This window comes from Chiloscyllium punctatum, chromosome 4 (assembly GCF_047496795.1).
Source record: "Chiloscyllium punctatum isolate Juve2018m chromosome 4, sChiPun1.3, whole genome shotgun sequence".
Lineage (NCBI taxonomy): Eukaryota > Metazoa > Chordata > Chondrichthyes > Orectolobiformes > Hemiscylliidae > Chiloscyllium > Chiloscyllium punctatum.
The window spans coordinates 105,264,817-105,279,531 of NC_092742.1; the positions used below are offsets into that span (position 1 = coordinate 105,264,817).

General features: G+C 46.2%; 1 protein-coding gene across 2 annotated transcripts in view; it reads right to left on the reverse strand.

The window, feature by feature from the left end:
• The window catches only part of psen1 (presenilin 1), a 73,652-nt gene that overhangs the window by 17,760 nt on the left and 41,177 nt on the right, over positions 1-14,715 (reverse strand). For both annotated transcript variants that reach the window (XM_072569484.1, XM_072569485.1), the window contains exons 4-6: positions 9,990-10,131; positions 2,526-2,593; positions 1,310-1,530 (exon numbers count right to left, since the gene is read on the reverse strand). In XM_072569484.1, coding sequence (XP_072425585.1) covers positions 1,310-1,530; positions 2,526-2,593; positions 9,990-10,131 — 431 coding nt within the window. The remainder of the gene's footprint in view (positions 1-1,309; positions 1,531-2,525; positions 2,594-9,989; positions 10,132-14,715) is intronic.

The following is a 14,715-nucleotide window of genomic DNA, read 5'->3' on the forward strand; positions in this document are numbered from 1 at the left end:
TTGTTGGCATTTTTCTCTCTACAGGCACGAAGAATTGAATTAATTTGTCAGCACACTTGTTGCTTCATCAAATCACTGACAGCTTTTGCCCCTCCAAGGGTGGCACGGTGGCTCAGTGGTTAGCACTGCTGCCTCACAGCACCAGGAACCTGGGTTCGATTCTAGCCTCGGGTGACTGTCTGTGCGGAGTTTGCACATTCGCCCCGTGACTGCATGGGTTTCCTCTGGGTGCTCCAGTTTCTTCCCACATTCCAAAAATAGATGTGCAGGAATTGGCCATGCTAAATTGCATTAGTCAGGGGTAAATGTAGGTAAATGAGTCTGGGTGGGTAACTCTTCAGTGGGTTGGTGTGGACTTGTTGGGCCTGTTTCCACACTGTGGTGAATCTAATCTAATTTCAAAACTCAGTCTGGAAACGTACAGTGCATGTCATAGAACCCCTATGGTGTGGAAACAGGCCCTTTGAAACAACAAGTTCACACTGACTCTCTGAAGAGTAACCCACCCAGACCCATTCCCCCTACCCTATTACTCTACACTTACCCCTGATTAATGCACCTAACCTATACATCCCTGAACACTATGGGCAATTTAGCACGGCCAATTCACCTAACCTGCACATCTTTGGATTGTGGGAGGACCCGGAGGAATCCCACAAGACATGGGAAGAACGTGCAGACTCCACACAGACGGTCGCCCAAGGAATCGAACCCAGGTCTCTGGCGCTGAGGCAGCAGTACTAACCACTGAGCCACTGGGTCATCCATGTGACTGTGTTGTGCTGTTTGTGCTGTTAAAAACATATGTGGGTTTGAGACAAAAAAAAACCTGAAGATGCTGGAATCCAAAATAGACAGGCAGGAAGCTGGAAGAACACAGCAAACCAGGCAGCATCAGGAGATGGAGAAGTCGACATTTAAATGCAATTAAAAATGTACAGGCACACAATCTACCTTTAGGATAGATGCTCACTGAAGTGAAGGTTGAGAAATTCAAGTTGATTTACTTTGACATACAAATGAGCAGAATTTAGTTTGTATAGGGGATTATTTAGTAAATGCCCCATGTAAGGTCAGGTTTTGCTCTCTTGCCATCGGCTACTGGAATCACCAGATTGCATCAAAACCTTTTGGAAATCCTAACATTTCAAGATTCACATCACCGAGAATCTCTATTCTGTATGAGATATATCCCAGCATTCACTCTAACTCAACCCAGCCTTCTGTAAAATAGAATAAACTTGATTCCACTCCTTCTGATCAGAAGCTCACAGGAAAATTCAAACACAAATCCAGGAGGGGATCTTACCGTATACTGAAATCACCGCTAGAATTAACCAGGCAGTCCATTCTGGGAGGTATTTGATGAAAACCAGAGCCATAAGAGCACTGATCATGATCAGGTAAGCCTGCTGGAGCCGAAGTGGGCCCTTCCAGTGGATGCAGACCATCCCGACCACTCCAAAGTTCCAGATCACCAATGCCAACGTGAAGTAATCCATGGCAACATTATAGGTTTTGAAGACTTCCCTGATGAAGAGAAAGGACAGAAGCCTGATTTACTGAATGGAACTAAGCATTTTCCTGCAAGCCACTCTTTCTCATCTTCTCCAGACATTTACATTCTCATTCCTCATTTTGAGGGCAATGCTGTAATGACACCCAATATGAACAGCAACAAGAACAAGGCAGTCCACTTAACTGTGATGTCATTCAATATCTTCATTATTCACTCCCTTGAAATTGGTTTTCACTGGTGAGGTCAATCTTTAATCACCCACCCCTAAATACCCAGAGAGCTGTGGGTCTAGAATGACATGTAGGTGAGACTAGAGAGAGACATGGCAGATTTCTTCCCTAAAATGACATGAGCAAACCAAATGAGTTGTACAACAATGTGACATTGTATCTTTGACAAGGTGCACTGCAGTAACTCACTAAGGCCCCTTAGACAGCAGTTTGCAAACCCATGACCACTTCCAGCCTGAAGGACAAGGGATGAACAGAATCACCACCAACTGCAAGTTCCCCTCCAAGAAAAACATCATCCTGACTTTGAAATAGATCATTGTTCTTCCAGTGTTGAGGGTCAAAATCCTGAAACTCCCTTCCTGACAGCATTTTGGGTGTCCCTAGACTCCAAGGACTACTATCACTTTATGAATAGGAAGGGTTTAGAGGGATATGGGTCAAGTGCTGGCAAATGGGACTAGATTAGGTTAGGATACCTTGTCGGCACGACAAGTTGGGCCGAAGGGTCTGTTTCTGTGCTGTACATCTCTATGACTCTAACGCAATTCTGACCCAGTAGTTACAAACACACCAACACGGAGAATGAATCCTATACTCCATCTAATTCTGTGAACCCTGCTAATGCCAGACCTGCGGATCTTCTACAAACACCTGACAGCTCCTACACCCAGATGCCACCAGTTAGACAAATTAGCATTAAGATATTTACAGTAGGAACAGATATCAAATAAAACTCCCAGCACAGTTACAATTCTTTAAAAGGAGAAACTTACCCCAAATAGATGAATGAGAAAAAGAAAAGCAACAACAGAGATGAGATTATCAACCATCCATGAATGACCTGTTAAAAGACATCAAGAAAGATTGTGAGGCTTCACACGGCTGAAGTAACTGGCTTGGCAGATTTCTTTCTCATATTAGTTAATAGAAATACAATTTGATCACTATGGCACCACAATAGGAAAGGGGGTAGATCCTTTCTATATATCCTGAGTTATGTATCAGAATTCCACATACTTATTTTTCCTTCTGAGTCCAGTTGCTTAACCCCAGTTGACACTCCAGTGTGACACTGAGGGAAAGGTGCACTGACAGGAGCTGGTTTTGTTCAGGTGAGATTTTAAACTGAAGCCTCCTCAGTTAGAGGTGCACTTGGTTTCATTTCTTTAAAAATTCTGCTGTCCAGTCTCTGCCAAGTTCATTTGTCCTCTTCCACACAGTCTATTAACCTTCGCATGAGGTTATTGTCACTGAGGTTGTTACTCAACTGAACGTTTTTTTGTTAAATATTTTGAATAGTTTCTTCAAGTATTCTCGATTTGTTTATGCCAAATCTTTGAGACTATTTATCCAATCAACCTCCCCATATACGTACATAATCGGTTTTATTTGCGTTTAATTATTTTCTTTTGGGACTGAAGTATGTTGCTTTTAAATTTAATTTGAAAGTTAATTGTACAATGGGAGAAACCGGTCAAAGGATCTTTTGCTAAGAGATTATTAATCAAGTGTCCCTCATTACACAATACTACATCTGAAATAGCTTTACCCTTAGTTTGTTCCAGAAAATGATCACACAAAAGTTTCTGACAAATTAGTCTTCCACAAAAAAGAACTGGCGCCCTACAATGGTTACACAGTGCTAATTACAAGCTTTAATTATTTCTTACTTAATATTCTACCTAACGGTACAACTACTGTTCAATTGCTGCAAGTACTTTAAAAACCTGTGTTTTGACTTGTTGTCCCTAATCTTTATCCACACTGATTTAATTTCATAGGAGAAAGTGAGGACTGCAGATGCTGGAGACCAAAATCGAGAGAGTGGTGCTGAAAAAGCACTGCAGATCAGGCAGCATCTGAGGAGCAGGAGAATCGACGTTTCGGGCATAAGTTCTTCAGGCTGGGGCTGGGAGATAAATGGGAAGGGGGGAGGGTGGGGAAGGTAGTGGGAATGCAATAGGTGGATGAAGGTGAGGGAGAAGGTGATAGGTCAGAGGGGGCAGTGATGGACAGGTCTGGAGGGTGGTGCCGAGTTGGAGGCTTGGGACTGGGATAATGTAGGGAAAGGAGATATGAGGAACCTGTTGAAATCCACATTTATCCCATATGGTTGCAGGGTCCCAAGGTGGAATATGAAGTGTTCTTCCTCCAAGCGTCAGGTGGTAAGGATTTGGCAGAGGAGGCGGCCCAGGACCTGCATGTCCTTGATGGAGTGGGAGGGGGAGTTGAAGTGCGTGGCTGCGTGTGTCCCAGAGATGTTTTCTGAAACGATCGGCAAGAATGTCTCCTGTCTCCCCGATGTACAGGAGTCCATATCAGGTGCAACGGATGCAGTAGATGAGATTGTGAGACATACAGGTAAATTTCTGATGGATGTGGAAGGATCCCTTGGGACCTTGGACGGAGGTGAGAGGAGTGGTGTGGGCACAGGTTTTGCGCTTCCTGCGGTGGCAGGGAAAGGTGCTAGGAGTGGGGTGTGGGCTGGTGAGGGGCGTGGACCTGACAAAGGAGTCACGGAGGGAATGGTCTCTCCAGAACGCTGATAGGGGTGGGGAAGGAAATATATCTCTGGTGGTGGGGTCTGTTTGGAGGTGGCGGAAGTGGCAGAGGATGATGTGATGTATGCAGAGGTTGGTGGGGTGGAAGGTGAGGACCAGAGGGGTTCTGTCCTTGTATTGGGAGGGGTGGGGTTCAAGGGCAGTGGTGCGTGAAGTGGAGAAGATGCGCTGAAGGGCATCGTCAACTACGTGGGGAAGGTAAGTTGCGATCATGGGAGGAGACAGCCATCTAGGACTCTGAGGTGGAATTGGTCATCCTGGGAACAGATGCAGCAGAGGCGGAGGAATTAGGAATAAGGGATGGCGTTTTTACAGGAGGTAGGGTGGGAGGTGGTGTAGTCTAGGTAGCTGTGGGGGTTGATGGGCTTGTAGTATATAGAAGGGGAGGGGGGTTTCAGAGATGGTCCAGGTGAATTTGAAGTGGAAGATGTTGGTAAAGTTGATGAACTGTTCAACCTCCTTGTCGGAGCACAAAGCAGCGCGAATATATGGGGGGAGGTTTGCTAGTGCTCTTGTGGGCGGGGGGGGGGGGGGGGGTTTAAACTAACTCTGCAGGGGCATGGGAACCGAGACTGTAGCTTTAGAGTGAAGGACCTGGAGTGTAGGGAGGTTAGGAACATGGCATCAATCTCAAAGGAGGGTGCCTGTAAACAGGAAAGTGGCTTGAAGTGTGTATACTTCAATGCAAGAAGTATACGAAATAAGGTAGGTGAACTTGCAGCGTGGGTTGGTACCTGGGATTTTGATGTTGTGGCTATTACGGAGACATGGGTAGAACAGGGACAGGGTTGGCTGTTACAGGTTCCAGGGTTTAAATGTTTTAGTAGGGTCAGAGGTGGGGGTAAAAGAGGGGGGGGGGTGTGGCTTTGCTTGTCAAAGATAGTATTACAGCGGTGGAAAGGACGATGGATGAAGACTCGCCATCTGAGGTAGTTTGGGTGGAGGTTAGGAATAGGAAAGGTGAGGTCACGCTGTTAGGAGTTTTCTACAGGCCTCCTAATAGTCCTAGAGACGTAGAAGAAAGGATTGCGAGGATGATTCAGGAGAAGAGTGAAAGTAATAGGGTGGTTGTTATGGGGGACTTTAACTTTCCAGATATTGACTGGGAAAACTATAGCTCGAGTTCGTTAGATGGGTCGGTGTTTGTCCAATGTGTGCAGGAGGGTTTCCTGACACAATATGTAGATAAGCCAACAAGAGGTGAGGCCATACTGGATTTGGTTCTGGGTAACGAACCAGGCCAGGTGTTAGAATTGGAGGTAGGTGAGCACTTTGGGGACAGTGACCACAATTCGGTGACTTTTACTCTAGTGACGGAGAGGGATAAGTGTGCACTGCAGGGCAAGAGTTATAGCTGGGGGCAGGGTAATTATGATGCGGTGAGGCACGACTTAGGATGCGTGGCTTGGAAAAGTATGTGGAGCTTGTTCAAGGAGCAACTATTGAGTGTCCTTGATAAGTATGTACCTGTCAGGCAGGGAGGAAAGGGTCGTGTGAGGGAGCCGTGGTTTAATAAGGAATTGGAATCCCTTGTTAAAGGGAAGAGGGCGGCCTATGTAAAGATGAGGCGTGAAGGTTCAATTGGGGCGATTAGGAGTTATAAGGTAGCCCGGAAGGATCTGAAGAAAGAGCTAAGAGCAGCAAGAAGGGGACATGATAAGTCCTTAGTTGGTAGGATTAGGGAAAACCCAAAGGCTTTCTATAGGTATGTCAGGAATAAAAGAATGACTAGGGTGGGAAGTTGCGTGTGGAGGCTGAAGAGATTGGGGAGACACTGAATGAATACTTTTCGTCAGTATTCACTCAGGAACAGGACATTGTTGCCCATGTGAATACTGAGTCACAATTAATTAGAATGGACGGCTTTGAGGTATGTAGGGAAGAGGTGTTGGAAATTCTGGAAAGGGTGAAAATAGATAAGTCCCCTGGGCCTGATGGCATTTATCCCAGGATTCTCTGGGAATCAAGGGAGGAGATTGCAGAGCCATTGGCCTTGATTTTTAGATCCTCGTTGTCTACAGGAATAGTGCCAGAAGACTGGAGGATAGCAAATGTGGTTCCCTTGTTCAAGAAGGGGAGTAGGGATAACCCTAGTAACTATAGGCCGGTGAATCTCACTTCTGTTGTGGGCAAAGTCTTAGAGAGAATTGTAAGGGATAGGATTTATGAACATCTGGATAGGAATAATGTGATCAAGGATAGTCAGCATGGTTTTGTGAAGGGCAGATCGTGCCTCACAAACCTTATTGAATTCTTTGAGAAGGTGACTAAGGAGGTGGACGAGGGTAAAGCGGTAGATGTGGTGTATATGGATTTTAGTAAGGCGTTTGATAAGGTTCCCCATGGTAGGCTACTGCAAAAAATACGGAGGTATGGCATTGAGGGTGAGTTGGAGGTTTGGATTAGGAATTGGCTGGCTGGAAGAAGACAGAGGGTAGCAGTTGATGGTAAAGGTTCATCTTGGAGTGCAGTTACTAGCGGTGTTCCACAAGGATCTGTTTTGGGACCATTGCTGTTTGTCATTTTTATAAATGACCTGGAGGAGGGGCTAGAAGGTTGGGTGAGCAAGTTTGCGGATGATACGAAAGTCGGTGGAGTTGTTGACAGTGAGGAAGGATGTGTCAGGTTACAGTAAGCTGCAGAGCTGGGCAGAAAGGTGGCAAATGCAGTTCAATGTGGGTAAGTGTGAGGTGATTCACTTTGGTATGAGTAACAAAAGATGGGGTACTGGGCTAATGATCGGATACTTGGTAGTGTGGATGAGCAGAGGGATCTTGGTGTCCATGTACACAGATCTCTGAAAGTTGCCACCCAGGTAAACTGTGCGGTGAAGAAGGTATATGGCGTACTGGCTTTTATTGGTAGAGGAATTGAGTTCCGGAGTCCTGAGGTCATGTTGCAGTTGTATAAGACTCTGGTGCGGCCACATCTGGAGTATTGTGTCCAGTTTTGGTCGCCATACTATAGGAAGGATGTGGAGGCACTGGAACGGGTGCAGAAGAGGTTTACCAGGATGTTGCCTGGTATGGTAGGAAGATTGTATGAGGAAAGGCTGAGGCACTTGGGGCTGTTTTCATTGGAGAAAAGAAGGTTTAGGGGTGACTTGATAGAGGTGTACAAGATGATTAGGGGTTTAGATAGGGTTGACCATGAGAACCTTTTTCCACGTATGGAGTCAGCTATTACGAGGGGGCATAGCTTTAAATTAAGGGGTGGTAGATATAGGACAGATGTTAGGGGTAGATTCTTTACTCAGCAAGTCGTGAGTTCATGGAATGCCCTGCCAGTAGCAGTGGTGGACTCTTTATGGGCATTTAAACGGGCATTGGATAGGCATATGGAGGATAGGGGGCTAATGGAGGTTAGGTGGGCTTGGATCGGCGCAACATTGAGGGCCAAAGGGCCTGTACTGCGCTGTATTTTTCTATGCTCTATGTTCTATACAGTCATTGATGTAATGGAGGAACAGGTGGGGGGGGTGGAGCCTGTGTAACTGCGGAAGATGGACTGTTCCACATATCCGACTAACAGGCGGAGCCCCATGCGGGTGCCCATGGCTACTCTTTGGTTTGGAGGAAGTGGGAGGAAGGAGAAGTTGTTACGGGTGAAGACCAGTTCACCGAGGGTGTCGGTGGAAGGGTACTGGTTGGGTTGATGTGAGAGTAAGAAATGGAGGTTGAGACAATGGAGTTTGGTGGGACAGGCGCAGGCTGAAACAATGGGTCGACCAGGGCAGTCAGGTTTGTGAATCTTAGGAAGGAGGTAGAATTGGCAGTGTGGAGTTCACGGACAATGAGGTTGGAGGCCATGGATGGGAGATTGCCAGAGATGATGAGGTTGTGGATGGTCTGGGAGATTCTGGTTTGGTGATGGAAGGTCGGGTCACGATCAAGGGGGCAGTAGGACGAAGTGTCTACGAGTTTTCGCCTGGCTTCAATACTGTAGAGATGTGCCACATTATTACTGCGTTCCCCTTGTCTGTGGGTTTGATGGCGAGGTTGGGGTTGGAGGGAAGGGAGTGGAGAGCTGCCTTTTTTTAATCTAAGGTCTTTTTCTTACTTGTCTCCATAGGTCACCCTTCAGGATTACTACTCTTTTTCCATTCGGTTTCCAAACTGTTGTCCACCCTGGAACATTTACTTCCTGATCTAGATGACCCTTTTCCCACATGGTTATCCAGGTGGTTATACAAACTTATCATCTGTTTGCACCACTCTGTCTTAATAGTGCTTTGTGCTCTAAAGATCTTAATTTTTTTTTAATTGCTGCCTTTGCATAAACCTTATTTGTTGTTGCAATATCACTGTTAAACTGTCTCTTCCTGTGACACTCTGCTTTGCTCTACCCAAAAATTAAGCAATTGCTGTAATGCTTTTCCTTTTAGATTTCTCTCTCTTTGCTAGACACCCCACCTTTTAATTTGAAGCTGTGTTCACAGCCCTGACTATACAATTTGTCACGTCACTGATCCTAGTAAGGTTTAAATAGAACCCAACTCAAATGGAACAGCTTCTTCTTTCTTGAGGAAGCTTTTCTCTTCATTTCACATCTTTCTTCTTATTTGCCATAGGTGACTACCGTTGGCAATGTCAGTATTTGCTGGCAATTTCCTTTGGCTCTTGAGCAGATAGTGGCTTACTTTGAATAGGTCTTATCTTGGAAGGTCAGGGCTGGGGTCCAGGAATCTAACATCCTCTTTTGTACAACACTCCTCCTGCCATGACACACTAGATGTGAGTGCATCATTGGATTTACAGAATGTTGGAGTTCAATGAGGACATTATTAGCCCTATGAACGTTATAAGAACAATATCTTTGTATTTTGTATCTTCAAAATCTGTGGGTTTCAAGGAAAACAAAATTACTTTTATTTATATCTAAAAAAGACAAGGGATTTACCAGGATGGCTGCAGAACTGCACAGCAAGGAATTTGATACCTATTGTGAACTCTACAGGAACCCCTACCCACTATGCACAAGCAATCAGGAGCCAAGGAGTTGTTGTTTAGAAGCAAAGCTGATTGGAACTGGAAACAACTTACATAGAGAGGCACACAGAAGCATGTGCTGTTTTTTTGCCCCCAGCAGAAACTGCCTGTTCTCTGCAGTAACAAAACTCAGTTCAAACTTGATGAAAACAAATTATCTTTCCTGCAGCTGTTGCTAAAGCTTTTGAATTGATCAGAATCATTCTCCAAGTGAACCAGTTACTCTGTACTTCTTACAAACCAGTGGAAGCTTCCAAAGAAATGCAGCTGAACTCCCAGGGCCTATCCAAAGATGGATCATCTCTACATTAGAACGGTAAGGCTTACATCAGTTTGTATTTATACCACACCTTTACTGTATCTTCAGCATGTAGCAGCAACAAGAAAAGCTAAATGGAAGTTGCAACATGTAGCTGCTGATTAAGGCAGAGGTATCTCATCCAAGGTAATCTAAAAAGCAATTGCAGATAGTGTAATGCAGAGAAAGATGAATTGCATTGAGTGTCACAATCTTAGCAGATAGGTTAAGAGGGTCCACTTATGTAGGATACAACCAATTTGATCACTTCATCATAGCTGCTGCAATCTCATTTTTGTTAGTCCGTCAATCAATGGGAAAAGGAGGTTATAAACATGTACAACCACAAATGCATTCTGCAGACAGGAGGAGACTTCTGTGGACACATACCTTGTAGCACCTGTATTTGTAGAGAAGTACAAGAACAAGTGTCATCACAACAATGACACTGATCATAATGAGGGCATTCAATATGGAGTTTACAGCTCGCTCTCCAACGGTATCTGTGTCTTCTGTAAATGGGGTATACAACCTAGAAGCAAACGTTACATAGTGCTCAATCCATTTGCATCAGAACAAACAACCTGATCCATTTGCAGTTTCCTGAGCAAACTATTAACAACAATTCAAGACTTTTCAATATGCAGGTTACCCCAGTTGTTCTCAGCGAATCCATTTCAGACCTCATCCCCAATTTCTGGTCACTCCAAACAGGAAGGTTCATCAACAGCAAAGTCAAGTGTTATAGAGTCAAGATCAGACTGGTGCTGGAAAAGCACAGCAGGTCGGACAGCATCCGAGGAGCAGGAAAATCGACATTTCAGGCATAAGCCCTTCATCATGAAGCCTTGATAAAGGCTTTTGCCCGAAATGTTGATTTTCCTGCTTTTTGGATGCTGCCTGACCTGCTGTGCTTTTCCAGCACCACTCTAATCTTGACTCTAATCTCCAGCATCTGGAGTACCCACTTTTGCCTTCCTCAAGTGTTACAGACCAGAGCCCTTGAAATATTTTAAGAAGGTAGCCTAGACCCTAACTTTGTCTTATTAAGGTAAATGTCAAGTGTCTGTTCCAGATGCGACTGGTCAAACTAATCATGTTAAGCAAAACACAAATTATTTAAACAGTGTAGTTAAAATGCAACCAAAGAAAGAGGAATAAAGAATAACAGTAACTATTAATAATTAACTGATCCAATATAGTTACATCCCATAAAACATCCCTTGGCAAAAAGGAAAATTCAGATAGATTCTCACATGCAGCTCTCGAATCCAGGAGGAAAACACGAGAGCAGCAGCAGTCAGGAAACAATCACTGAAGTTCCCAACTCTGTTCAGACCCCAGTAGCTCTGATGCTTTTGAAAAAAAAACAAAACCCAGAAATCTGAATCTGAGACAGCTGGCTACACCCATTCAGTTTGTTTTAAAATAAAACCTAATGCCTCCCAAGTTGTTTACTCAAGTCGTTTTCAGTAGTAAGCTCAGCACCTCTGCCTTACAATCTCTCTCTCAAAATAAAACAGGACAAAATAACCTCTTAAAGTGACAGCATTGTCACACAGGGAACAGAGATTCATCTCACTTCCCTCTCTACCCCAGGGCTTATTTCTACTGTCACAAAGCTAGGCTCAGGTTCTATTTGCTTCCAGTAAATCACCCCAGTGATTATCCTTCTTAATCACAGTGATTTTACATGACAAAGATAAACTGTAATCCCAGAGATCATTGAGCTGAAACATCAACTGTTGTTCATCTCTCTCCACATCAGCTGCTGAGTATTTCAAACCTTTTCTGCTTCAACTTTAGATACTGCAGTTAAATTCATTTAGCATCATTGTAACTCACCCAGCTCACACATGCTCAATTCAACACTTTCTTGGCCAATACTGCCCAAATCTCAAAGGCTCAGAATAATCGGAAATCAGATGCACCCACAAAGAATGCTACGGGAACCCTCAAAATTCCTGATGGGTGGACTCTGTGGAAATTGCTTAAGAAACCTAAATAGGTAAAAACAGGGGTGCAGATGCTGGAAACCAGAGTCTAGGTTAGAGTGGTGCTGGAAAAGCACAGCAGGTCAGGCAGTATCCGAGGAGCAGGAAAATCGACGTTTCAGGCAAAAGCCCTTCATCAGGGATAGAAGCAGGGTGCCTGCGGAGTGGAGAGATAAATGAGAGGGGGGTGGGGGTGGGGAGAAAGTAGCATAGAGTAGAATAGGTGAATGGGGGTGGGGATGGAGGTGATAGGTCAGAAAGGAGGGTGGGGGAAGGTAGCAATGTCTGGCAGGCAACACCCTAGGACCCTGTGAAAAGGTCTCAACTTTAGAGTTAGAGGCTTTGGACAATTCTGACTCACTTACCTGAATACTGACCTAGGAAGTGGCAGACAGGAGAAAATCTAGAACTCCACCACCTGTCAATCATTCATCTTGATGCCTATGACACCCATGTGGAGTCCTCAACCATTTCTGACCCAACCTCAATCCTTTCCTATCCATGTATTTGTCCCAATGCCCTTTAAATGCTATTAATGTACCCATCCCAACCACTTCGCTGGCAGGTCATTCCATTTGCATACCACCCTCTGTGTAAAAAAGTTTCCCCTCAGGTTCCCTTTTATTCTTTCCCCTCTGACCTTAAACTGATGCCCTCTCGTCCCCAATTCCCTAACCCTGGGAAACAGACTGAGTGCATTCACCCTATCCATGCCACTAATGATCTTATACATTTCTATAAAGTCCCCTCTCAGTCTCCTATCTGTAAAGAAAAATGTCCTAGTTTGTCCAATGTTCCCCTATAACTCTGACTCTTGAGTCGTGGCAACATCCTTGTCAATTTCTTTTGCACTCTTTTCAGTTTAATAACATCCTTCCTGTAGCAAAGTGACCAAAACTGAACACAACACTCCAAGTGTGACATCACTGATGTCCTGTACAACTGCAACATAACTTCCAAACATCTATACTCAGTGGCCTGACTAATGAAGGCCAGTGTGCCAAAAGCCTTCTTCACTGCCCTGTCTACCTGTGAGTCCACTCCGTGCACCCGAACTCCAAGGTCCTTCAGTTCCACTACACTCCTTAAGGCACTACCATTCATCATGAAACTCCTGCCTTGATTTGACACTTGGGCAAGACAGTCACTCAGTGGTTAGCACTGCTGTCTCACTGCGCCAGGGATCCAGGTTCGATTCCAGCCTTGAGCGACTGTCTGTGTGGGGTTTGCACACACATGCTCAGTGACTTCCGCCACCCCTACTGCCGTGGTCACCATCACTGACGCCCCCACCAGCACCACTCACCTGCATTCTGCTGACATGCCCCCACAGACCCCACTGTCACTATCCCCACACCCCAGAAAATAAAGTACCCCAAGGGTAACACTACCCCTGCTCATGACTCCACCCGCATTCCCCCCACCATCACACCCACTCCAGTTACAGGTTCCGCCCCCACTCCGAGCTCTACACCCACACCAGATCCCAGATCCCAGCTCCCAGCCCTGCCGAGTTTTCACCACCCCCCCAGACCTCCCCCTCACTGAGGACGAACGATCAGTCCTCAGCAAAGGACTCACCTTCATCCTCCTCCATCCACGTATCAATGAATTTAATACACGCCGTGACATCGAACAATTCTTCCGTCGCCTCCGAGCTTACTTTCACAATCAGGACTCCCGCCCACCTCCCGAAGACCCTTTCACCCACCTCCAACACACTGCATCCACCTGGACACCCCGCGCTGGCCTATTACCTGCCCTCGACCTCTTCATTTCCAACTGCCGCCAGGACATTAACCGCCTCAACCTGTCGCCCCCCCCTCCCCCACTCCAACCTCTCACCCTCACAACGCGCAGCCCTCCAATCCCAACCTCACCATCAAGCCAGCGGATAAAGGGGGCGCAGTGGTAGTCTGGCGCACTGACCTCTACACCGCTGAAGCCAAACGTCAACTTGAGGACACCTCTTCCTACTGCCCCCTCGACCATGACCCCACCCCCCATCACCAAACCATCATCTCCCAGACCATACAGAACCTCATCACCTCAAGAGATCTCCCACCCACAGCTTCCAACCTCATAGTCCGGGAACCCCGCACTGCCTGGTTCTACCTCCTTCCCAAGATCCACAAGCCTGACCACCCTGGCCGACCCATTGTCTCAGCATGCTCCTGCCCCACTGAACTCATCTCTACCTACCTCGACACTCTCCTATCCCCCCTAGTCCAGGAACTCCCCACATACGTTCGGGACACCACCCACACCATCCACCTCCTCCAAGACTTCCGTTTCCCCGGCCCCCAACGTCTCATCTGCACCATGGATATCCAATCCCTCTACATCTCCAACCGCCATGACCAGGGCCTCCAAGCCCTCCGTTTTTTTCCTCTCCAGACGTCCCCAACAGTACCCTTCCACCGACACTCTCATTCGTTTGGCTGAACTGGTCCTCACCGTTAACAATTTCTCCTTTGAATCCTCCCACTTCCTCCAGACAAAAGGGGTAGCCATGGGCACACGTATGGGCCCCACCTATGCCTGTCTCTTTGTTGGCTACGTAGAGCAGTTGATCGACCATAATTATACCAGCACCACTCACACCTCTTCCTCTGCTACATTGATGACTGCATTGGCGCCACCTCGTGCTCCCGCGAGGAGGTTGAGCAATTCATCAACTTCACCAACACATTCCACCCTGACCTTAAATTTACCTGGACCATCTCTGACACCTCCCTCCTCTTCCTGGACCTCTCCATTTCCATTAATGACGACCAACTTGACACTAACATTTTTTACAAATCCACCGATTCCCACAGCTACCTGGATTACACCTCTTCCCACCCTACCACTTGCAAAAATGCCATTCCGTATTCCCAATTCCTCCGCCTCCGCCGGATCTGCTCCCAGGAGGACCGGTTCCACCACAGAACACACCAGATGGCCTCCTTCTTTAGAGACCGCAATTTCCCTTTCCACGTGGTTAAAGATGCCCTCCAACGCATCTCGTCTACATCCCGCACCTCCGCCCTCAGATCCCACCCCTCCAACTGTAACAAGGACAGAATGCCCCTGGTGCTCACCTTCCACCCTACCAACCTTCGCATAAGCCAAATCATCCG